The sequence below is a fragment of the Echinops telfairi genome, unplaced genomic scaffold (assembly GCF_000313985.2).
Source record: "Echinops telfairi isolate 266 unplaced genomic scaffold, ASM31398v2 ScPeMD7_31;HRSCAF=116, whole genome shotgun sequence".
Lineage (NCBI taxonomy): Eukaryota > Metazoa > Chordata > Mammalia > Afrosoricida > Tenrecidae > Echinops > Echinops telfairi.
The window spans coordinates 26,631,376-26,656,868 of record NW_022103928.1 but is presented as its reverse complement, the minus strand read 5'-3'; the positions used below and the strand labels follow the sequence as shown (position 1 = coordinate 26,656,868).

Sequence of the window (25,493 nt, the reverse complement as noted above, 5' to 3'; positions counted from 1 at the left end):
GTTCTAAGTGTGGGACTGAAAAGGAGAGGGGACTTTCTCACAGCTGACCTAACTACAGCAATAGCCAATGCCGACCTGAAAAGGCACAGATTCCAATGGGTACAGAAATGCTTTTCCCGAGAGTCTGCATTTTCTGTCCTGATTTTATCATTTAGCCGCTTCATATTTCACACCCTGTAGAATGCCCATTTCCTGGAGTGCCGGCTTGCTCTTGCACTTAAACAAGCAACAGCTCCTTGTGTGCCCATCATAAAAGATGCGATGATGCTTTGGGGCCCAGTGGCAGCAGAGCACACAAGAAAAGTGTTTCCTTTTGTAGGGAGTGGAGCCACCAATCTCTTAGATAGGGTGTGAAAAATTGGTAGGCACATCAAGGGTTGTTCTATTTATCGTTTTATGACAAACCATGCCACTGGGAGATGGGTGGGTGGGTGGGATTGGAACTACTTTCTGTGTATTGTCATTGGTAAACATGGGACCACGGGACAAGGACACACCCTGTGTGGACATCACATCAGGATGTCAGTCAAACACGGGGAGCTTCCAAAGTCCATCCAGTTATCAAATTGCCTTCATGAAACACAGCACCCTGGTTCTAGCAAATAAATCTAAGGTTTTCAGAGTTCAGCAGGCTCTCTTACAGATGTGGCCTTGGCTGGAACAAGCCAGCGAAAGGCAAAAAGGCTGTGGGAGCCAGTTCTATTGCAGTGGGCTAAGTGTTGGAACCCCTACCTACTCTGTTGAAGCCAGATGAGGCCGTCTGCACATGCCAAGGCTTGACAGCCTCAGAAACCCTCGGGAGCAGTTCTGTCTGTCCAGCAGGGTTGCCATGAGCTGGAATCAACTCCACAGAAGTTCCTGAGTGGCCAGAAAGGCTCAGCACCCAACGACTCACCACAAAGTGGGTAGTTCAAACCCACCCAGGGAGGACTCAGAAGTCTGGCGAGGGGCTTCTTGGAGGACTCTGTGGAGGACTTCTTGTGAGCCACACAGGGCCTTGCCAGCATCAGAAATGACTGGGCAATAATGGGTTTTAAAATACCATTTGCTCCTACAATTTCTTCTCCAGTGACTTCCCAATCCACACCCCCATTTCTGGAGCCTAGCATTTCCAAGCATTACTCTCTTAGGTGAGTCATTGAAAACAAGGCAGCACATCCCACAGATAGAGCTGAAAAGACCGGAGGGAGTGGGGCCCTTTCAGGAATCTTTTCTTTTGGAAAGGTGCAGGTAGCCCCAGGGGGTGAGATAGAGGAGAAGGAAGCTTTCATTGGGGAGGGAGAAACCTTGGCTGCCCTGGAGGCAAATATTAGCTGGGCTTGAGAGGAAAGATTATCAGACAGTCGATAAAGGAGGCAGAATAGGCAGTGGTGAAATTGAGCGAGCAGTGAAGTCAACTTAGAGAATGGCCTCTCCAATAAAGTCGTGTCCTTTCCCAGAGGTTCCGGGTACGTGGTCACCCATCTGCTGGGACGCCTCCTCCCAGGCTTGGCCAAGCCACCAATAATGACCTCAGTCTCAAACTGGAAGCAGAGTGAGACCCAAAGTGCTCTCCGGCACGAGCCACTGCAACCGCTCTTTCTTTTTCCAACCCCCACTCCCACCCTCTCCAGAGCCCATACATCTACAAAACTTCTCTTATCAATGCAGAGACCTTAACTTTCATAAACTCTGGCCAAGAGATAACATAACACCCCTGAGATCGATGCTATCAAATGAATAATATGACCAAAGTAGATAAAGAATAAATCTCTTGTCTCATTGGCAATCACATTTGGGATTTTCTCTCTTCTCTCCTATGTTCCTCTCTCTGAACTCTTTCTTTCCACTAGTGTTTAATTTGATTTTGCCAGATAAGGGGGAAAGGGAGCGCCAAACAATTGTATTTTGTGCAATCAGGGAATGGATTATTTTCATTTGATGCTGTTTCCAGTGCCTTTCCAGACTCTAACAAGAGGCGATTCTGCCCCATCCAGATCGCTGATGATGTCCAGTTTGGTGAGCAAATATCGGGCGAGTTAAAGGGCCTCTGTTGAAAGTCCAGAGTTTCAAAGGGCAAAAGCAACAGCTTTTAATTCAATTAAGCAAATACAATCTGAGTAACTATTGTGGGCAGAGCACGGCTCTCGTTACTGTGGGGGGAAATGACAGACTCTTGGCCTCGGAGCCTGAGAAGCCCACAGTCCAGCACTTTGCAGCCCTTTCCCTGAAAATAGGTTCATACTTGTTTATTTCACCAAAAACCTCCAATTATCTTATTTTTAGCCCAGATTTAGAGCCAGAGAGTCGATCAGAGTGCGTTTACAGTGGCTGGGGCTCGGTGTCCTTCAGTTCTATCAATGCTGGTCACCCTTAATATAAATTTAAATCCTTGACTACTGTGGGAGGGGGACGTCATCATCATCATCGTCATCCTACTACTACAGCCTCCTCCTCCTCCTCCTTCAACTACAGCTTCTCTCCCATCTTCCCTTCTACCCTTACTATTAAATTGATAGGTCTCAGGCCTGCATTGGGGATAAAGAGAAGCTGAGAAAACAGCGGCTGGTAATGAACTGGCTTTAGGGAGATTTGTCTGCTTTGAGGTTCTTTCTCTTTCTTCTGTCCTTTCCCAGGTCTTGGCCTCCAACCTTCTGTCCCTTCCCCTATAGCAGCTCCCGCAGGCTGGTGTAACCTGCCTTAAAATGGTGCCCCCCTTTAGACAGACCTCTATCTCATTACCTTCATTTTCCACGGTTAACTAGGGGGAGGGCTGCATGGACGTTGACTTGGTGAGTCAACGGCATCTAACAGCAATGCCAGGGATAGAGATATGTTTTCATTTAATGACTACATTGGCTTTGCTGTGCTGGCACTTAGATGTTGTACTGAGTAGGCATGCTGAACACTATCGGCCTGGTCGCTCTCATTCAAAAAGAACAAAGCACAAGTTGAAAACTCCCCTGACTGCACAATAACTGTGCTAAAGATTGATAAGAAGAGGTGATCCTGAGAAGGGTTTTTCAAGGTGAAGTTCTCCTAGTGTCTCTGTCTCCTGACTCGCTGTTAGCCAATCAGAGAGGCCAGTGAGAGATGGACCTCCGGAAGCACCAAGGGCACATGGTGCTCAGAGGGCTCAGCCCCAGCCGTCTGAGAGTCTGCCTGACAGTCCGGCTTCAGCCACAGATTTGCTGTGTGATCTTAGGGCAAAGCACTCAACCTCTCCGGACTTCCGTTTCCTTCTCTTTAGAGAAAAAGGATAATAATAAGAGTAGTAGGATCGTCACAGGGATCAAACTCACTCGGATCAGCAACCCCGCTTGCATCCAGAACATTTACCGTCTTTATTGGCATCTGGCTTTTTACATAGTGAGAAGTCACAGGAGGCCTGTGGTTCTGGTGGCTGGCCCTCTGCGTGGACATTAGCGAACAGGAAAGACTATCCTAAGGCAATTTTCCCAACAATGTATCTGAGTAGGGAAGAAGCTATTAAGCCATTGCTTCCGTCTCCTGGAGGTATCCCCTTCAAAGATGACCGATAGCATGCGAGGTTGGGATGGTGTGGTCTCCCTGCTGCGTTTCGTGACCTTTACTAGGAGCACAGGGCAAACCTCACACCCGGGAGCCGAACCAGGCTCATAAACACAGCGCTCCGGCTTCACGGCTGGTCAGCCCTCGAGCCAGCCTGGGACAAGGATCCAGGTACCGTTTTTTTGTTTGGATGTAATTCCTTATTTGCTTTGTAAACGTCCTATCAGGGAAGCGCTCTGTTTCCTGGCAACCTTGACACAAGGACAAATAGTGTCTCTTCATGAAAGCACCCCACTCTGGGCTTCTACACAGGGGTCATCAGCACCAACAGACGCCCCAGAATCCCCCGGGGCAGCCCAGCAGCAAAGAAAATTCATACATATCACCGAAGGACACATCTAGAGCTCCCAGTTCCCAAGAGTAATCAATAGAGCCTTATAGGATGACAGCCGGGAAGGAATTTCACCCCTTGGGGGACCTCATGAGCAGTAGCTCTCACAGTTCTTCTGAAAAAGTAAGTTCAAAACAAAACAAGGTATGTGAGTGTGACTGAAATAACATTTCTTAAGGCCCTTCCCAGAGTAAGGGAGGGCAGGCTGAATAAATACTGTTGGGGCAAACATTTTAATGCCAAGGTAAGAGCTGGATTCCTGAAAGAGGATGGTGAGATGAGAGACTTGTGTTCATTTCTGTCAAGAACGTACACAACCTGTCCGTTGTTGCCCTCGTCTCCAAGATTGTACTAGGAGACTGTGGGGATATGGTTTACTTATTCTATCTGGCAAATTCCCTCTGATCTGTATTTCAGACTTGGCCTGCCATACGAAATCGCCGGCAGCCGAACCTGGGGATGTGTGACATGGTGAATGAATCATTTACTCAGGGGAACACAACCCCAACACAACCCATACCCCAACTCCCACACCAAAGCAGCAGAGAGAGGACTAACCGATTTGTCTGTTGTCTTTCCTGTCAAGATGGCCCTGGCCTTTGCTTTGGTCAGCGGGAAGGACTTTATGTATGAGTCATACAAGTGCTTGGCCAGGGCCCGGAGATCAGCAGATTCTGGGTTCAGCTGGTCGATGTCGCTGGAGATCTCCGCCAACAGTTTCTCCTTCTCGGCCTGTGGCATCCGCCCAAACCTGATGGCTATGGAGGAAGAGGAAAGACAAGATGAATCACGGACCGACTGCCTCCTCAGCCCTGTTCCCACATATGCTAGCCCTCCTTTCCATGCATCTCCAGGGCTCCTCTCCACCTACAGCTTTGCCCCTGGGTCCCATTCACAGCCGTAATTCAGGCTACCCTTATAATCTGAGGATTTGCTTTTTAATTAAAAACAAAAACAAAAAAATGTAATCCAGGATCCTGTCAGGAAGGTGAAAGGATTTACGAGTTTATTGAAGAAAGGCTATTATATTTATGGAAACATAAAATAATTGAGAGCCAGCTCTTATTTATCCCTCAAGACCCAATTCGAATGCAACTGTCTCGATAAGGCTTTCCTTGATCTCTTAAGAATAATTAATTGTTCCTTCTTCTGGTCTCCTACAACATTTAGTGCATGAGTCATTGATAACAATTTTTATACTGTAATTACTTATTTTACATGTGTATTTATTCTACTTTGGAACAAAGTCCTCAAGGTTAGAGACAGTGCCTTAATTATCTTATTTGCATCCTGGCACCTGACAAAATGAGATATCAGAAAAGACAACTTATTTCATGAATTAATGTAAAGAATTATACAGAATTCACAGTTGCACAAAAATAGACTCACTTCTCAGGGAGCTTTGTACAATCTTTTTTGTCCCTATTATAAAGAAATATGGGTGACGTTATTTTTTTATAACTCAGATACTTTCCCCCTCCCTATTAAAATTATCTGTAAAATATTATTTGGAATAATGAGGGGCAATTTTAGACTGTCTGTCTTTTCCCATAATAAGGACATTTAGATAGCATTGCCAGTATTATCCCACACATAACTCTATTAGTATACCATCATGCAGAGTATTGTCATGGTGACTGTGGCATGGCGCGCAGACTCCTTCATTAGACTATCAGCTCCCTGAGGGCAGAGATTGTGTCCTATTCCTTGCACTTTGGTGACACTCAGTAAATGGGGTTAAATATACGAATGAAGAAATGGATGGTTTCTTATTATATGTTATTATGCTACAGGTAGTACTTGGACATAAGGTATAAGAGCACATGCAACATTTACTTACAATTATGCTTGGTCTAATTGAATTATGGATTATTATAATATCTATAAGCGCTCCCGATAAAATGATCTTTTTAAAATCCCAAACAAAACATTTACTTAGGTGTATTTTGGATTAGAGAAAGAGTGATCGGTACCTACGAGTCTCAAATTCTTCTTAAACAAGCCAAATAAACTTTATCATGAATCAGTACAACTATTGTGCCGAGGCGGCCTCCGAGGAGCCTCTAGACTTACAAAGAAGAACAAGTTAGAAGTAACGGGAGTGCATTTTCATTAGGATTCCTTCTAATGAAGTTAGCATAGAATTAGACTCCTTTATTAAATATAGCCTTTGCACACAATCCCTTTAAAAAGAAATCTAATAACTAAACAATATTTAAAAATCTGGCCGAACAATTCTTGAGTCGAGAATGTTGTTTCCCTACTTGCTCTTCACCACTCTTCATTCTTGTTATTATTTTGTATGGAAAATGGCTGCCTGCACATTTAATCGATTGATGAAAGCCTTCTGCTCAAACCTACATAAACTAGGAATTACGTTAAGAACTTAATTAGGTTAAGAACTGTGAACAAATTTTCTGTATTGTGACTCCAAACTAAGATCAATCAGATATAAGATGACTAATCTCACTGGGGAGTTGAGCATCTTTAGCACCAAAGGCTCTTCAACAGGTACAAATGGCACTCCATTTGGTTAGACTAAATTTGCATAAGCCTAAATTTAAAAGTGGTAAAGGAAACACATTTTATTATTTTCATTCATTTTTAAGGAGAAAATCTCTTATTCTGTTGCTTTTGAATCCCGTGTGCTAATAACTACCTCATGAGACTACATGAGATAAGGCTTAGGGACCATGGAACATAATGTCTGGCACATAGTAATGCTTAATAAACACAGGCTGTATTACTGCGAACATGGGGCACCCCAGAGAGGGGTCCTGTGTGCTGGACTACAGGGGTAGCCATGGGCCATTTCTCCACAGACCCAAGAACAACTCCCCCAAACCTAGTCTGTCTAACTTTAAATTGATTAGGGGCAGCATGTTTTAGCTGAGTAATATGTATTTTTTGTGTGATATGTATATGCATCTCTATCTTTATATATACATATGGTGTGCTTCTTCCATGTGGACTTAGCTAACGCCTCACTTACATGGCTGCTTGTTTAAGACAATCCCTTTAAGACCCCAGAAGCTATTTTTTTCTGAGAGCTGGGCACCATCTGCTTTCTTGGCTATCACCCATTTTTTAAAAATCATTTTATTAGGGGCTCATACAACTCTTATCACAATCCATACATACATCAATTGTGTAAAGCGCATTTGTACATTGATTGCCCTCATCATTCTCAAAACATTTCCTCTCCACTTAAGCCCCCGGCATTAGGTCCTCATTTTTCCCCTCCCTCCCTGCTCCCCCCTCCCTCATGAGCTCTTGATAGTTTATAAATTGGTATTTTGTCATATCTTGCCCTGTCCGACTTCTCCCTTCACCCACTTTTCGGTTGTCCGTCACCCAGGGAGGAGGTCACATATAGTTCCTTATAATCGGTTCCCTCTTTCCTACCCACTCTCCCTCTACCCTCCCAGTATCGCCACTCACACCACTGGTCCTGTAGGGACCATCCACCCTGGATTCCCTGTATTTCCAGTTCCTATCTGTACCAGTGTACATCCTCTGGTCTAGCCAGACTTGCAAGGTAGAATTCGTGTCATGATAGTGGGAGCGACCCATTTTATAAGTTTTTCTATACATGAAATTCAGGATAGGTAACCTATAGAGACAATAATTGGGTTAATAGTTTCAAAAGGACATAGCTGGGGAGGTGGGTGGGGAATGGAGAGCTCAGAGCAACGAATACAAAGAAGAAGAAATATTTTGAAACTGATATGGTGATGGTTACACAACGCTTATGAATGTAACTGAACCACTGAAATGTATGAGATTGGATTGTATGCCAGTGAAACTGATAGTCAAAAGATTATGAACAAAAATCAAGCGATTATAAAGGAAAATATGGAGAGAGAAAGAAGAATAAAGAAAGATCATGGGCTTTTCCCATGAACGTCGTGAAGCCCTTTGCAGCTGACACATTTTGCCCGGCACCATGTCGTCAGGGATCAAGTAGGTGACACAGTGTATAATGTCTTCATTTTACTTTATGACTGACTAAATCATATTCCATTGTACGGCTATATCATAGTTTGTTTATCCATTTATCAGTTGATGGAGGCATGGGGTGTTTCTACTCTCTTGACTATTGTGAATAAGCTGCAGTGAACATGGGTGGACAAGTATCTGCTGCTGTTTCTGCTTTCAAGTCTTGGGTACGTATCTTAGAGTGGAACTTGCTGGATCTCAAGATAGCTCTGTGCTTAAGAGCTAAATAACTATGAACCTAAGCTCCCACACACTTCGGTGGGGAATCGGAGACCAAGAAGAAGACAGTACTCACTCTGGAGGATGTGGAGATTAGAGTGTTGCTTCCTCCACGACTGACAGGTAGAACAAGATGATTATTCAAGATCGGAACTGATCTAGAAATGGATAGCCTGGAAGGGGCTCATCATAGGAGCCCTGGTGGCACAATGGTTAAGCACTCAGCTGCTAGTCGAAAGCCAGCAGCTTAAACTCATCAGCTGCTCTCAGGAGAAAGATGTGGCTATGTGCTGCCGTATAATCACAGCGTTGGAAACCCCGTGGGCAGGTCGACTCTGTCCTGAAGGGTGGCTACGAGTTGCAATGAACTTGATAGCAATGGATTAAAAAAAAAAAAATTTAGAGTTGGAGTCCACTCAACAGCAACTGATAGGACCAAGTGTGCCCATATGCCATATGTTTTTTCAAAACTTCTACCAATGCAGGTTCATCCTAAAGGATTAAAGGGCAGGAGGAAAATCCTCCATATATTCTCTGAGCAAGAGTCTGTGGAAAGAACACATTACTTGACGTAGCCAGGAAGTCTTATCTCTAGTTTTAGCTCTGCAGCAGGTTAGCTGGGGGCCTTTAAGAAAATTACTTAAATTCCCAAGTCCTCAATGTCCTTCTTCTAGATCGGAGGGCTTGAGAAGGCTCTTCCAAGTTTTAAATTTAGCTAGAAAATTCCACAAGTCCCTATGACACACAGTAGTGGGACACATTCTACAGACTCTTTCTGGGAAACAATAACTGTCTGGGTTTTGAGGCGCCAAAAATACGCATTCTACCGTTCTGCAGATCTTCTGTCTGTCACTTGTAGCAACTTCCAGATCATTGGCATTCGGGATAATCGCCGATAGAGAATTCACGTAACTTGTCAGTTAATATGTGCCTTTCAGGAAAACTAGGCTTGATAGAGACCGATTAATCTCTGGAGAAAGTATATAGCATTACATTATCTTAACTTTATACAATGTCTTTTGCATGTGACTGATATTACTGAACACACAAACCCCTGAGCATGTGGAATAGTTAGGTATTCTGCATTTTAGGTCTGGGTATTTTAAAATAATAATAATAACATCTCCCTAACTGTACACGAATGCTAAACTCACTGCCATCGACTGGCTTGTGTCTCCTGGGGACCCTGCAGGATGGAGTGGAACTGCCCCGTAGGTCTTCAAGGGTGAGAGCACCAGGTCTCATCTTCCTCCAGCAAGGGGGCTGGTGATTTCGAATGGAGCCTGTGATTAGCAGCCCAATTTAGAACCCACTCTGCCGTCAGGGCCCCTCTCCCGCATTGTAGGACCATAAAAATCAGATGGTACTTCGTTACAAAGATTAATTATGGAACATTTGAAATATAATCAATCAATGGAAAATGGGAAAATGAAATAAATTAAGCCTTATTACCATTTTTGCTTCAGTTTATAACCATCTTAGACTTTTGGCCATCAGTAACACTATATGTCATGATAAAAACTTTGCATTTTAATGTTTATTTTATAATAACTTATCATGTAAGAAGACTTATGCAAACAAAATTGTTGCTTTGCAGATAGCGGTTGCCAATAAGCTATGTTTTTCCATTTATTTCTTGAAGGAAAAACGAGTGCATCTTGAAGTTTTGCAGGATTTACCAATCTAATAACTAACTCTTATTAGCCCCTTAAAGCAAACCCAAGAAGTAACCTTAGCATCAGCATTAAACTATTTGATGTAGGGGCCACTTTTTAAAGACAATTCCTACAGGGCATTTAAACATGTGCTTAGGGTTCTTTCCAGAGTTGAGAGGAGTAAGAGAGATGAGTCAAAGTGACACTAGATCACCTTCCTACTCAATTCCTGATTCCCTGCAGTCTTACCTGATGTCATGTAATTAATTCCTCGAACACCTGTTTGGTCGCAAGACATTGTGCTAGACAGACAGGAAATACAAAGATGAAAAGGACATGTCTAGTAGGGGCGAATAAAAAAGAAAAGACAGCTAGTCCCTGACATGTGAAGGGATTCCATCATAAGCTAGTTCTGACATAAGTTGAATATAAATATATGTTAGTTTTCATAGTCTACCGCTATATGGCAGTGTTTTGAACAAACATTATAACATTGAACAGCTGTGAGTGAATGTTTGAGAATAACACAGGCAAATTAGGTGCTGCAACATTGTACATATTACTAATGATAAATGGAAAAGTAACCAAAAAAAAGACAGATGGCATGAAGGGACGACTTGTTCACATAACTATTCTCTCTTGTATCTCTTCCAACTAAACAAGCGCTCAAGTTCTGACCCCTTCAAGCTATCTTCTTTTCCTGCTCCACTTTTATTGAGAGTAGTCCTCATGCTCCGCATTTCTCAGTTCCTATCACTTCTCAGCTCACTGTCAGTGAGCTTTTCCCTCACTAACATTTACCAGTTTTATTCTTCAAAGTCCCTCGGTGTTTTTCTTACAGCTAGATCTCGGGGCCTCTTCTAAGTTCTCATTCTACCTGAGCTCTTTAGGTTCAACACTGGCCATCTGCACCTTCTCATGTTCATGTTCATCCTGGATTCAGTGTTTCTGCTCCTCCGATCTTTCTGACTGAGATGCTCCCAATCTCGGCTGTCGCTGATACTCTGCTGTTCCTCTGTGCTGCCTGTCTTCCTCTCTGAATTTTATACCCTACTTTTCACTTCCTACATTTCTTTACACCGAGATGCTGGATATCCTATAAAGCACCTCAAGTGCAACTGAAAACTAAACTCTTAATGGTTTCCTCTAAATTGGCTCCTCTTTTCTTTTCTTGTCATCTGGACCTATTTGTCCCCTCCTAAGAGATTTCTGGAGTGTCTAGGTGATAGCAATGGCTTTGCTCACTTTGCTCGGCTGCATAACAAAACATTGGCAGTTCTAGCCCATCCAGAGGTGCCTCAGAAGAAAGTCCTGGTGACCTTTTCTAAAAAAGTCAGCCACTCCGAGCCCCACGGGGCACGTCCTACTCTGACATGCGAGAGACTGTCACTGGTATTGATTGGTACTGCACTGCCACCGCCTACAAGATTGCTCCCTCAGGGACCTGCCCTCTAGAATGCAGGTCTCTCAGCTTCAGTTTTTCTCTATCTTTCAAATGTCGGACTTCCTGCTACTGCGTTGTTTTTCCCATTTATTGCTGTGAGTTTAGTGCTCTCCCTTTCTAATTTCTCCTTTTTAGTAGTCTTGCTTTGTGGAGATGTGGCGGGGATAGGTTTATCTGCCCGCTCCCTGGCTTCTCCAGGCAGAATGTGGTGTCGCAGGAAAGGGGATAAAACACAGAAGAGGGAAGCCCTATGGAGCCCCCGCCGTCTGTGCTGAGCACGGCATACTGGATAGGACTTTGACAAGGGACGAAGGACACGATAAACCGAGGCCCAAAGGTTTGTAGGCATGCGGCATTTCCCAGCACGGAAAGCCTACAGTGTGCCTGACATAAGTGGAAACGGGCAGCAGGGGAAGAAATCTGGGGCTTGATTTCAGATGACTGGGAGGGTCAGGGGGGTAGGAGTTACAGAGGTGCCATGAACGGTTTTTGTTTTAACTTTGTAACATTTTGGTGCTTTTCCTTTTTACCACAAATGAGACAGAAAAGGAAAGAAGATTTCGATTTATTTCTCAGTCAGACTCTCCCTGGATCCTCCCTCACCCCTAATAGACAGACCCCCTGCTTAGTGGATGAGTGCTTTTAGCATTGTGCCACCTGGGCTCTTCAAATTCCTCTCGACTTCAGATTATTTTTTTAGCAATGCACTTAGCCCAAACTTCTCATCTTCATAGTTGATTTATACATGAAAACCAGCCCCAGAATATGAAACATTCACTAGTCAAAATTCTTAATGACTAAGTTATTTTTTTTTTAAAAAAAAGAGGATGTCTTTTAAAAATATAATTCATATCCAGGACTGGCCACAGAACTTAAAAACAAAGAGGAGCTGGTAAGACTTAAGAAAACAAAACCAACTCTGAAAATGTATCTATTTGGCTGGAGAGGCATCGATCCATGAACGCGTCTTCTATCAAAGGTTCTAGAGCTGCCACTTCACGCGCTCAAAATGGAAACCAGGTAGCTGATGTCCTGATAGGCTCTCTCTCGGCAGGTTCGAGCCACTGCCTGACGGCCTAGGAAGTGAAGCCTCGATGTCTAACCTGCTTTCCCTCTGAGCTTCCCCGTCAAGGCTGTGTCTAGCCAGGCTACTGGATTGATTGTGCTTGGAATGACTCAGAGAGACTTGAGCAGTCAGCAGAACGGAGCCACGGTCCAGAAATCATGGGAGAGTAAGTGATCATCATCATTGGAATGTGTATTTATCTTGATCATAAAAGAAAAATAAAACCTATCATATCACACTAGTCCTCTGCCATAAAAAGAAGTGAAGTCCTGACACAGGCAACAGCGTGAATGAACCTGAAAACATTGTGCCGGGTGAAATAGGTCGGTCACACACAGATGGTATGTGACGAACAGGCAGATGAATAGAGACCACAGTTTCTTACTGGTTGCCGAGGATGGGAGGGAGAGAGTGGGGAGGTCACTGTTTAGGGATCACTGGGTCCCTTCTGTTAATGTGGTGGAAGCATTTGGAAAAAGGACATGGGGATGGCTTCAAAACATGATAAATGTAGTCAATGCCATTAAACGGCATATGTAACATGATTGAATCAGCACATGCTTTGTTATATGCGTATTCACCACCAAGAGCCCTGGTGTGTAGTGGTTACGTGTTGAGCTGCTAATCTTGCGGTCAGCAGTTCCAAACCACTAACCACTCTGCTGGAGCCAAGACGAGGCTTCCTAGTCCCGTAAAAAGTTGGGTCTCAGAAACGTACAGGGGCAGTTCTACCCTGTCATACAGGGTCGCTACGAGTGGGCATTGCCTCGATGACAGCGAGTTTGGTTTCTGAATTGATTCTCCCCACAATAAAATAACTTAAGAAGAATAGTAAAGGCACAATAGTCCATCGCATGCACTGCCCAATCCTACGCTGCCCATTGCCTTGCTACCCAACACTACCAAATAGACATTGGGGAGCTGGGTGTGTGGCTGGATGAGCTCCACAATGATCTTCCCCCGGGAGCCTTTTGCTGGGTCACAGTCAAAATGAAAGCCCCACCTGCAGAGGTTTACTGTGCATAGACTAATGCGCATTCACACTTTCTCCATCCCAGAGTGCTTGGGACAAGGATACTGAGATATATCGCTATATGATCACCAAAGAAAATGTGATTCAGGAGTTTCCACCAGACTTTATGTCACCAGAAATACAGAACAAAAGTTTTAAGCACAGGCAACTATAGGATGCCAGACATTTAGACAGTTGGGAAGAGTCTAATATCTGTAAGGTCCAGAAAAGCTGGTTGGAAAGTGAAAAATTCAGTGCGTTAGGCTGTTTGATCGATACAGAATCATTGAATTCGGGAGTTGATCTGATCACCAGTTTTAGTGATTTTCAATCAATATTCCCTAGCACCCAAAGGTTCCTTGAAAGTTCACAAGCCTCCTTCAAAGCTGTCAGCAGGCAGCTAAAGGGGAAGTCCCAAATACCCAACAGGTTAAACCAGCGCTTCTCAACTGTGGGTCGCAACCCCTTGGGGTGGTGGTGGTGTCGAACAACCCTTTCACAGGGGTCACCCGATTCAGAACAGTAGCAAAATGACAGCGATGAAGTAGCAACAAACACTATTTTATGGTTGGGGGGGTCACCACAACAGGAGGAACTCTATGCCAGGGTCGAGGCATGAGGAAGGTTGACAACCACTGGGCTAAACAGAGACCAAAGAGCAGAAGTAAAAGTAACACAGAATAGAATAAGCTTACTCCCAGGGGGTTTTGTTTTTTCTTATGCACAGTGAAAGCAGCGAGGTGCATATTTTGTGATACCCTGACAAGTTTCTTTTGCTAATTTGGTGGGATATGGCCTATTGAGATCTCTTCATATTAAATGCTAATGAAAGGCCTATGAATGGAAAACACACCACCATTGGCTTCATGTTGGTCAAAACTCTCACTCAAAAACTCACTGACATTCAGTCAGTTTCAGCCCAGTCACCCAACAGGGCGGAGTAGAACAGACTGTTGGTTTCAACCGCCGACCAGCAGTTAGCCATCCAATATGTAAGTCCACTACTTAACACCCTGTTGCTGGGCATCCTTTCTTGGTATCAATGTTTCCTTTTCTGTGGGCACATTTTGATGAAAACTAAACGAGACTGAGAGGCGATCTCCTTAGTCATGTGGACAGTTGTCTAGGGGTAGCATTGTTTAAGTCTTCAAAGGTCTTAAATGTAATTCCGACTTCTTGCCTTTGCCACTTTACTGGAGGCTCCCTGTGGAGACTGCTCTTCTAAGTAGACAAGTTAGCTGTCACGGGAAATCGAACGATGACCCTAGTGTCCAGTATATGATAGTTTTCCTTGGACGTTTCTTGGGAGGGAACATTAATGTTGTCAGTATGCAGAGTTTGGGCTTGACAGTGTTGGCCTGTAAGTAAAAGGAGATGTGTTTTCCATAAATGTGTAAAATGCTGTATTTTAATAGGAAAAAGTCAACTAGCATTAAGAATGGAAAGGGCATGTTTTCTGAGTCTGTCTCAGCGATAATGACCTTAAAGCCAACAATTTATTCATAAAGATAAAATGTTTTATTACAACTTGATTGCATCACCTGGCTTTACAATGTGGCATTATGTTTTATGAGGTCTGAAAGAAAATGGAAATGGGTGGGATTAAGCCAGCAAATTAGCTCGCAGCCAGTGAGAGTTGTATATAGCTACACAGCAAACACAGGCATTTGGTGAAGAAAGTTGGACCAAATTTCAATTCTGTCCAGTATCAGTGATAGCTTTTTACAAAGTACATTCTTGCTCTGGAGAAACTGACTAGCAACTTGCGTTCAGTGATGAAATCTTACCTTTCCCAGCTCCTGCTCCAGGCCACCCTCCTAGGGCAATGTAATCCTTATTCTCAATTTTTGGATTGACCATTCCCTGGCCTTTTAAGAAATATTATTGACATACATATGATTTGGTAAACTATTTCTTAAGAGTAGGGTGTTACTCAGCCCATGATCCCTAAATAGCGTGATGGTTTCCATCATGAACACCACCATTGCACGATGGAAGAAACATGTGATTTTCACAGATGCTTAGAGCCTTGAATGATTGGCTTCAAATGTTGTCTTCTTACAGATCAGTTTGAAAGAATTGAGGCAGAGGCAAATGTTATTTAAAACATAATGGAACATTGGATTTGATTCAATCAATTAGCCATTTAATATTTGAGTCCATAATAATTTTTAAAAGATCTAATACTTAACAAAAATCTTCCATGATTTTACTGAGTGAGTTCTGTTCCTAAAGCACATGGGTCCCCTTAGGGCTTCAAATTATTGCCCTAAGTCAGTACCCAGAATCATAAACTTGATGTTGTGTTTATTGTTAGGTGCCATTTTTGACTCATTTCCGACTCATAGCGACCCTACGCCTAACAGAATAAAACACTGCCCAGTCCTGCACGGTCCTCACAATCGCTTTCCTGTTTGAGCTAATTGTTGCAGCACTATGCCGATCCATTGTGCCCAGGGTCTTCCTCTTTTTGCTCTCTTACTTTACCAAGAATGATATCCTTTTCCAAAGACTGGGCTCTCCTGATGTGAGAGACAGGTTTAAAAAGCAGAACGCTCTCTCCTCAACCATTTCTATGGGCCCTGAAGCTTGGTGGAACTTTGAAATAGTGGCTTATCCCTTCCACAAGTCTTCCCGATTCTTGAAGCCAAGGACAGTGCTCTTTGCACGGGGGAAAAAAGGAAACCAAAGCTCAAACCAACAACAACAACAAAATGCCCAACTCAAACCAAATGAAAACAAAACAAAAACCACAGCAGACCACAGCAGTTGCCCTTAAGTCAGTCCCGATGCTTGGTGTCCCCACGTGTATCAGAACAAAACTGTACTCCATGAGTGGCTGGTTTTTCAGAAGTAGATCACCAGGCCTTTCTTCCACGGCACCTCTGGGTAGACTCTAAGTTCCAACTTTTCTGTGAGCAGCTGAGTATTTTAACTGCTTGTACCATCCTGATAATCCAGTAAATAAATAAGTCTAAGGTCTGCTATACCACTGAAAAGTCCCACAGCAGGATTTCCTTAACTTTAAAGTTTAAAGTAATTACCGATGTACACAAGGAAAGTGAAATTCTGTTTTTAATAGTATTCAAGCAACTTAAAAACATCAATCCCAATTGTTATCATATTTGTTTTAAAATGTTCTGCTGTTTCCTTAAACCTGGACATGTTTAGTCTCTTCTCCTGACATTGAACCAAAGATAGAGGATTCAGCATTGAAAGTTCAAAATGACTGTCCTACTTGAGAAAGATCTTACCAGCACACAGTATTCTGAAATCTGGCATTCGGTGGGGAAAGCGTACATGCTTTCCCACACTGCTCTGGCAGCTGTAGTGAGCATAATAAAGAATATATGGTGATAAGTGTTCACTTACCATTATGAGACATCCCCACAGCAAGACATTTCTGAAACCGACAGTACTGGCATTTATTTCTACTTTTCTTGTGGATCCGACAGTTAAGGTCACATCTGTCATAAATAAGCTTCAATCGGATTGTCCTTCGGAAGAAGCCCTGCCAGGGGACATGAGAAAGAGAAGAAGCAGACCTGAAGGCTTGGGTGGCAGGCACCTATAACAACATGTGGCCACAGGAACACTGGCCTGGGAAGAGGGAAGTCCGTGACACAGTTCCACAGCCGGTGACTGGAAACAAGTCATTGTACCTTTCTGAGACTCAAATTTCTTTTGACATTAGATAAAGGGTTAGAAGGTCTCCAGTGTCCTTTAGACACTGACCACATCCAACTGATGCCATCCAGCGTATCTTGGCTCAATATTTGGTTTTCGGCATGCTCGACAAGAGTGCTCTGGATTTAATGCAAGGCAAATAAAGCACCGTGTAATCAGTTCAGTCTCTCTGCAACTTGTTCCAGCAGCGTGCCCCGGTCTTTGCAGTTGTGCTAAGCAGTTTGGCAAAGATATAATCATTTCATTCAAAACCACAATCAGGGCCAATAAAAATCCACATGTGGATCATCGTTTGGAATTCTCTACATTGCCTAATTTCCTGCAGAATTATTTCCTTTATTTCTGCAATCAGAAGAGTGCCCTGAAACCATGATAGGCGACGAACAAAAAGAGATAATAAGAAATCACATGAGACGTAACACATACGTCCACAGGAAATGGACTGCTATCACAAAATGGCAAGTGTGCCAATTTGAGGCTGACGGAGTTCTGGCATGTTAGTACCTTTCGGAAAGAACCGAAGAGAAATTTCTGATCAGACATTTTTTTTTCTTACTCCATTTTGGCTGTTATTTCAATTTATTTCTATTGGGTCCACCTTCGTGGACCTCCATGCTTAATTCTTCCAAATCTAGCGAGTCTCATTGGGTTCCAAACCCACTCCAGGGGACCGGTTCTTCACGGACATATATTTTGAGGTTCTCCAGCCTCCTATCCTGAACTCTAGACAAGCATGCCTGCTGCCTACCTGACACTCCTCCTTGGAAACGTAAGAGCCAGCTCAAAGCCTCCATGGCCCCCAAAATGAGCCCCCCAGTTCCACACCACCCTCCCAGTTCCTCCAGCCCCGCCCTCCATCCCTGGCTTCCGCCTCTCGCCCTTGGAAAGCTTGCTCTTCCTATGCACTTCCCTCTTTCCTTCAGCGCCTTCAGGTGTCGGCTCAGCGCTCATCTTTCGCCATCCTTCATCAGCGCTCTCTGAAACACCTCGTGGCGGCGAGCACCCCTTACGCGCTCTAGTTTTCCTTTCTTCCAAAGGCACCTGTTACTTTCTAAGAGACCACATTCTTTTTAGATGAAATCTATTTCTTCATTTTCTGACAGTGTTCAGCTGCTGTAAATTCTGACCCTAGGGGACAGGGTCGAACTGCTGTCTAAGGCTTCTGAGGCTGTAAATCATTACAGGAGGAGACAGCCTCCTTTCTCCCTTGGAATGGCTGGTGGGTTCTATATTCTGCACCAGGCACACCCCCCGCCCCCCAATCTGCTTTCCTTGGGTAGGAGTGGGGAGTCGAAATGTGTTTGCTTTGTTTCTAATGAGCGGCATTCAAAGTGACTTGCCTTCTTACGTGCTTACCGATATTTTATTTTGAGTTTATTGCTTAATCTTGACCTGTGGGGAGTCTACAGGGTCTAAACCGTGAATTCTTTCCTCTGGAGCGTCTACATCTGATTCTACTGAAAGCCAAGGTCACAAGCAACTTTGGGCAATCTCAGACCTGCTTAAGAATGCCAGCCTCAGTTCCTTCACAGCGACAACTCTTAATACTTCTATAGGCATCTGCCAGTGGGGCAATAATGCCCCTTAGTACTTCTACGAGGCTTCTTCATGAGAGAAATCCTACCCCTTGAAGTCAGTTTGCAGCTCACAGCTCAGGCCCTGGGTGGGTTTTTTGAACTATTGGTTGTTTTTTTTTTAGAATTTCTCTGCCTCTGGGGAGATCAGCAATGTCTCAGAAAATATGTCCTTTGTATGCTGGAAGTTGAGGTTTCTTTTAATTCTCAAAGGATTCTGGGGAAAAGTATTTTTTTTCACTAGTCAATTGAAAGATAATGCACAGGAATATTGGTGAGAAATCTTGTTTTGATTCTTGCCATGGTGATCATATATGTTTTGTAATAGATATGGCTGCTTTTAATATATTTGCTTGTAATATAGTTGGCTGCTTTTCTGATACTCACTTTTCAAAATTATTACTAGTGGTTGACAAGAAGAAAATTGTTTAAATCCTTTCATGCAAATTTTTGGTTTGACACACATGGTATCTTTCAAAAGTATATTACAATTTTCCCTGAAAATCCAAGGTCTTTCAATAATTATTGCAAATATAATTTATGTTCCATATATAAACAATGTAAAGAAATAGATGCAGACCCCAGCACCTATAACTGTATCTCTCTCTCTTTATTTTTAAACATTACCTTCAGGACAACCAATTACTGTCTTGTTTTATAGAAGGAAGTAGGATTCTCCACACTTTCTTTGTATTACAGAGAAAGTCTTTAACAACAGTCCTCTTGATTATTTCAGAGTCCCTCAAACAAGGGGCAATGTCGTGACTGACTCCGCTGGTTATTGTGAAGTTTGTGCACTGGTGTGAGGAGGAGGATCAACTGTCATCTCAGAAACTTGGTTTTTGTATTTATTTACTCTCAGGCCTTCACATTCTTCTGTGAGAAAGCAAAGGCTTCTTCTTCCTTTTTAATAAAAAGGAGCCATCAGGGCTTCTTGCCATACAGCTAGTCGGTGAGAAAGCTAAAGTAAAGAATTCAGATGTCCTAACTACTACCTAACTGCTATTCTGCATAATTATTTTGAATGAAAAGTCCCATTGAGAATTAAGTGACTTCTTATTCTATATAAGTACTGTATAAGGTAAATACTTACAAACAATTGACTCTGTGCCTTGGATTATAAAGCAAACTCAAAAAACTCACTATCAAGTTGATTCTGACTCATAGTGTGACCCTACTGGACAGAATAGAGATGCCCCTTTGGGTTTCCAAGATTTTAAATCTTTACGGAAGTAGATAGTCTCATCTTTTTCCTGTGGAACTGCTGGTGGGTTTGAACTGGTGACCTTTCACTTAGCAGTTCACTATGCCACCAGAGCTCCAGAGTAAACGAAATACTATTTTATTCACTGAGGATAGTTCAGTGAACTGTCTTGAAAGATAATATATTGAAATGTGAATGGATTTTAAAAATTGGACAGAATATTACTGACTATATGAACTGTCCAAGAGATAGCAGTTTTTACAAAGAAAGGAGGACAAACAGAATCTCCCTCCCAAAGAGCTGTCCGTGCTTCATGGCCGTGATTGAGGTTGGACTAAGAAAGCACAGAGTCCTAGCCTAGGAGTCACGAGACAGCTGGTCTAGTCCTAGATCTGTCAGTCACTAATACGGAATGGCCTTGGGCAAGTCTCTCTAATCCTTCATTTCATTTTACATCTAAAATGACCACGAAGTCCCTGGCTAGTGCAAATGGTTAACACACACTGTCATGCTAACGGACAAGCTGGAGGCCTGAGTCTACCCGGAAGCCCCTTGGAAAGACGGAGGAAGACCTGATGACCTACTTCTGAAACTTCAGGCATTGAAGACCCATGGGATACTAGCTACCCTGACACAACATGACATCCCCATGAGCCAGGATCAATTGTTGTTTTGTTCTGTTTTTTAAAGTGACTCAATCAATGTTACTGCTGCTGTGTTGATTTCAACTCATAGTAACCTCATGAGACTGAGTGGAAGTGCCTTACAGGGCTTCCTTAGCTGTAATCTTTACTGAAAAGATTGCTAGATCTTTCTCCTGTGAATCCCCTATCTGTCTAGATTTGAACTGCCAGCCTTTCAGTTAGCAGCCGAGAGTGGAACCACTGAGCTACCAAGGCTCCTCACTCAGTTTTGCAGGATGATAGTGAAACAGAGAGATCGATACGATACATCCTTCAGAAGATGCATGATAAAATGCCATCATTTTCTCACTACCTTTTCAACGAACAGTTTGAAGTCCCCTGACGGTATAGGTACGTGTATCTGGGTGCACAAGTCTGTTGAGGCTTACATCTACAAACATTCCATGGGATCGTGCTACAGTGGGGGAGAGAATTACTGGCGATCCAGGACATTTGGTTTTTGGTGGCAGGCTACCTTGCGATAAAACCTCAAACAAATGACTTGTTAGAAATCTGCAAGATTAAAGGGCTGAAGATCCTCCATGTCCCAAGGGGAAAAGGAAGTCCGCTAGCGCTGCCCTGCTTCTACCGGGTTTCTTAGGATCCCAACTGCCCTGTCACTTAAGAATGAGTTCTGCCCCAAACCCCCAAACGTTTGGCATTTTTTAAAAAATTTCTTGTGTTTGTAAGTGGAAAGAAGTAATAGACACATTTAATTTAAGTGGAAGAAGTAATAAATAGACACATTGTAAGTAGAAAGAAGTAATAAATAGCACATTTTTTTTTAAAGGCAGGAGTTTTACTTTTCTTCCTTTTTTTATTTACCTTGCACCCTTCACAAGCATGAACTCCGTAGTGGAAGCCCGATGCTTTATCTCCACACACACGACATTCAATCGCCATGAGCGAGCTGGAGGGCTCTTCATGGGTCTTGTTGTAGAGCTGGGTCTTTTCGGAATAATAAGGCGGGGAGGCAGGCTCCACTTTGATTGCACCTGTGCACAGAAACATGTGAGCAGATAGTTATCACAGGGAAAACAATGCAAGTCACCAGGGCACACCTCATGACCATATTTTTGTTATTTACATGTAGAAGCACCATGAAACAGTGAAATAAAACACACACACACACACACACACACACACACACACACACACACCCAAACCAAAACAAAACCCACTAGAGTTAAGTCAGGTAAGAGTAGGCTTTATGATTGCAGGCAAGTCACAACATCTCTGAGTCTCACCTGCAAAAATAAAACAGGGGAGGGGAGGGAATTAAGCCGATGGTTCTAGACGCCGTCCATTCCCTGGCACACTGGAGCTCACACAGGCAACCTGCAGAACGTATCAAGCCGGAGGGAACCAAGTTTCTTTTGCTACTTAATGTGCTGTGCTTGGTGTTCATCCCAAATGTTAAACCAGATGTTTTCATTTAGCGCTGCATCTTTGAAGTGTCTTTAAACCCTTCTTGCCACCTTTGCTGTGCAAAGGCAATGGTCTTTGGAAAAAGAGTGTAAAAACCCATGGAAGCATTATTACCATTCTGCTGGGTAGGATCTGGCCTAGTAAATGTCGATATTAAGTTCTAAGTGAAAAGGTAAATATAAGTGTATTATTTATCTAAAACAATAGCAACAACAACAACAAAAACTAGAAATACAGTAAGTTCTTGTTGTGAAGTAATTGTTGTCAATAACCTAGTGGTGGTTTTAGAAAAGTAGCTCTCGCTACACAAGGAAATAAAAATCAAGGAAACAGCATCACAGAAATAAATTTTATCTTGAAACGTGCAGTTTTAGCTTTTCCTTTTGGGCCTGCTGTTTTTAAGTGAATTTAGTTAATGACATGGAGATTTATCAATAGCCTGTAATGACAAAATTTATATTTGTGCTGAAAAATAGGCTTCCATATAAGCTTCTCAAACTGCAAGATAAGGAAGATTGGATTTCAGTGATAATAATTTGGCTCTGATAAGTTATAGAAGGTAACTGGAACTGTTACTACCTTCCAAGTGGCCAAGAGAATTCAAATTTGGACGACAGACCCTTAGCTTGGAACACAACTAGCAATGTAATTTTGCTAGAAAATGCTTCTTGGAAGGAAGGATGGGTAGGAGAGGGGGAGGGGAGGAGAAGAGGGAAGCGGGAAAGAGAGAAGGAGTGAGGGAGGAAAAGAAAGATCTGGGGCATTTAAACAGCTTCCTGTTTAAAACATAGCAAAGATGTATTATTTCATGGAAAGATAGATGAATAAGTGAAATATTCCAGAATTACCAAGAGGTTGTGTAATTCCAGTTTTAGTCATCTGGAAAGGGGAACTAAATATCCTACTTTGGTAGTCTTGGAGCTTCAGGTCATACTTATAGTCAGCCACCATCGGGTCGGCTCTGGCAAAGGGGATGTCTTCATAGTGCGGAGCAGAGATGCTGGAGAAATCCACAGTGGTGAATGGCTTGATGTCAAAGGAGTGAGAGTGATCATCCATTACCGAGAGATCCACGGAACTGATCCCAAAGTTGGTGGGCCAGAACGGCATCTCGGTGTCAACCATGGTCATTCCTGAGAGGGGAACAAGAAGAGTCTGAGTGATCTCCTAACGCCCCGCAAACCAAGAACCGAGAGTCCTTGGTGAAGTGACTCAGCTCATGAGCATCACCACCCTCGGAGCGGCCTCCAGGTTGCTGTGCTAGACGAAGGAAGTCCCATCTTACCTGGCTATCACACCTGACTTGGTTTAACTGAAGTCAGTTCACTATTCAAGAGTGGTGTACTGATTTACTAATTTGGATATTAGTACAGGGAGCCCAGTGGTGTAGTGGTTCGGGTTGAGCTGAGATCTCCATGGTCGGCAGTTTGAAACCACCAGCAACTCCTCGGGGAGAAAGACTGGGCTTTCTACTCCCATAAAGTTACATTCTAGCTATCGAATTGTATGATGTGTGGACTAGGTGCCAATAAAAATGAAAAAAAAAAAAAAAGAAGAAGAAAGAAAGAAAGAAAAAGTTACATTCTCAGAAACCCACAGCGGGGGGTCGCTGTGAGTCAGTGTTGATATTAGGACAGATGCATATAAAAACTAAAGAAAAAAATCCTCAGACATATAGAGTGCTTTTACTTTACATACCTTGTAAGTAGCCCTACTCTCATTGTCTTCCACAGGAGACTATCAATGAGTCTGTATTTGATTTTTCTGAAAATAGATATCATAAGTATTTTTCTCTTTAAAATGAAAATCTTATTACTCCATTTATGTTTATAATGCTTTTTTCCCCTGAATAGAAATGTTGGGTGTGTACTAAATCTAAGTAAATCCATTAATTCTTAAACTGCTCCATAAAATAATTTTAAAGTGATACTAAAATAAATCTTTAAAAAAATGTGAAGGTCCCTGAAAAGTTACTCAAATTTTTATTTTTTAAAATGTAGATATTCGTCTTATTAAAGCAGAAGAAGCTTTCCTGAGATCGATGGCCATGAGGCTGGAGATTCATAGAAACGTTTGCTTATCATGGGAAATGTTCAACGTGGGACTCAAACACAACCTTAATTCTACAGCACCCCCAAATAAAAACAAAACACAGAACAACGTGTATCATAAATTGCCTCCCTGTGATGACAAATGCTGCCTGCGTTTCTTGAACTGTGGTCACCGTACGAGGAATAGCACCCGGACGGGTCTGGTTCTAAGTATTGAATGAAGACTGTAACATATTGGAACAAGCGGACTTTAAACCTTCTGACTTGGGTTTACCTGAAACGGGTCCACTATTCAAAAGTGGTGCCCCAACGGCAGACACTAGAGTGTTGCAGTCAGTTGTTAAGGCCCTCAGTGGAGAGCTGTGTGACTCAGGACTGCCGACTTTGGAGTGAAAGACACGCTTTGCTCATGAACCACAGGGGCTCCTGGAACACGCATCTCTGTCTCGTTCACAGCCATAGGCCCACCATCTAACCGAAGGCGTGGCTCATAGTGGTGGTCACTCAAGATTCATTTAGTCAATAGTAAATGAATGGATGACTAAATTCATTTTGTTGATGGCTATACAATTTTAACCAGAAAAGCGAGAACAGGTAAAAAATAGACTAATATTTATTGAGTACCTCCTATGTACCAGACACATCCCCCCCGCTCCCCATAATTCCTGAGATATTATCCCCACTGTATGGAGAAGGAAGCTGGAACTAGAGAGGTGAAATGACTTTCACAAGCTCCAATAGTTAGTGAGGAGGATTCAAACATAAGGCTGATTCAGAAACTCAACTCCCTTTAGTCTCTCATTCATGAAAACGTTTGTGGAGGAAGAGCTATTCTCTTTGGCATGTCTGGGAGTGGCTCTCTCGCTTTTTTTCAGCGTGAAGAGAGCTAAGCAACCTTCTCCCGGAAAGCGAACTTTTGCGTGAGATCAGAGATATCAGTGGTGGCCTTTGTGAGGGAAAACAATGTGTCTTGAAAGCCCTTGTGAACGTGCTCCAGTGGTGCCCAGCGGGCGAAACAGGGACGTTTGGGTTCCCATGTCTAAACAGCTATATAAATAGGCACCCAAGCCACCGGAAGCTGTCTGTGTTACAGTGTAAACACTGCACACCAAAAAGAGGAATGTGTACTCCCTGACAGCTTAAAGGTCATACTGGGTTCTCAATGACATCAAGAAAGGCTGTGCTCTTACTGACAGGGCACCCGCCCAACTGTGTGCTATGTTTCAAAATCCAGCTCAACTTGCCCAGCACAGGTCACCCCACCTACTGTGCTCTTCTCCTCATCATGCTTAATTTGTCCATTTCTTTCTTTCTATCCATTTCTTTATCCATTTTATCTTGTATAAATGAATTTCATATATAATACCCATTTACTTCTTTTGTCAATGGTAATATCCATAAAGGTAGGCTAATCAGACATTTGTCATTATGCTTATTGCAAAGTTATTCTTCATGCAAAATAAAAGGGTGACTACAGTGATTTATAAGGCGCCTTGGTGGTCTAGTGAGCTAAACACTGGGCTGTTAACTGAGAGGTCAGTGGTTCAAACCCACTGCTGCTCCAAGGGGG

General features: G+C 43.0%; 1 protein-coding gene across 4 annotated transcripts in view; it reads right to left on the bottom strand.

Moving 5' to 3' along the window:
* The window catches only part of PPARG (peroxisome proliferator activated receptor gamma), a 208,123-nt gene that overhangs the window by 25,053 nt on the left and 157,577 nt on the right, over positions 1-25,493 (bottom strand). For 2 of the 4 annotated variants that reach the window (XM_045289979.1, XM_045289978.1), the window contains exons 3-6: positions 22,721-23,005; positions 21,270-21,439; positions 16,669-16,807; positions 4,460-4,659 (exon numbers count right to left, since the gene is read on the bottom strand). In XM_045289979.1, coding sequence (XP_045145914.1) covers positions 4,460-4,659; positions 16,669-16,807; positions 21,270-21,439; positions 22,721-23,003 — 792 coding nt within the window. In that variant the 5' untranslated portion in view covers positions 23,004-23,005. Of the gene's footprint in view, positions 1-4,459; positions 4,660-16,668; positions 16,808-21,269; positions 21,440-22,720; positions 23,006-25,493 lie in introns of those variants that run through there. The other 2 variants (XM_045289980.1, XM_030885536.2) reach the window with 2 other exon arrangements.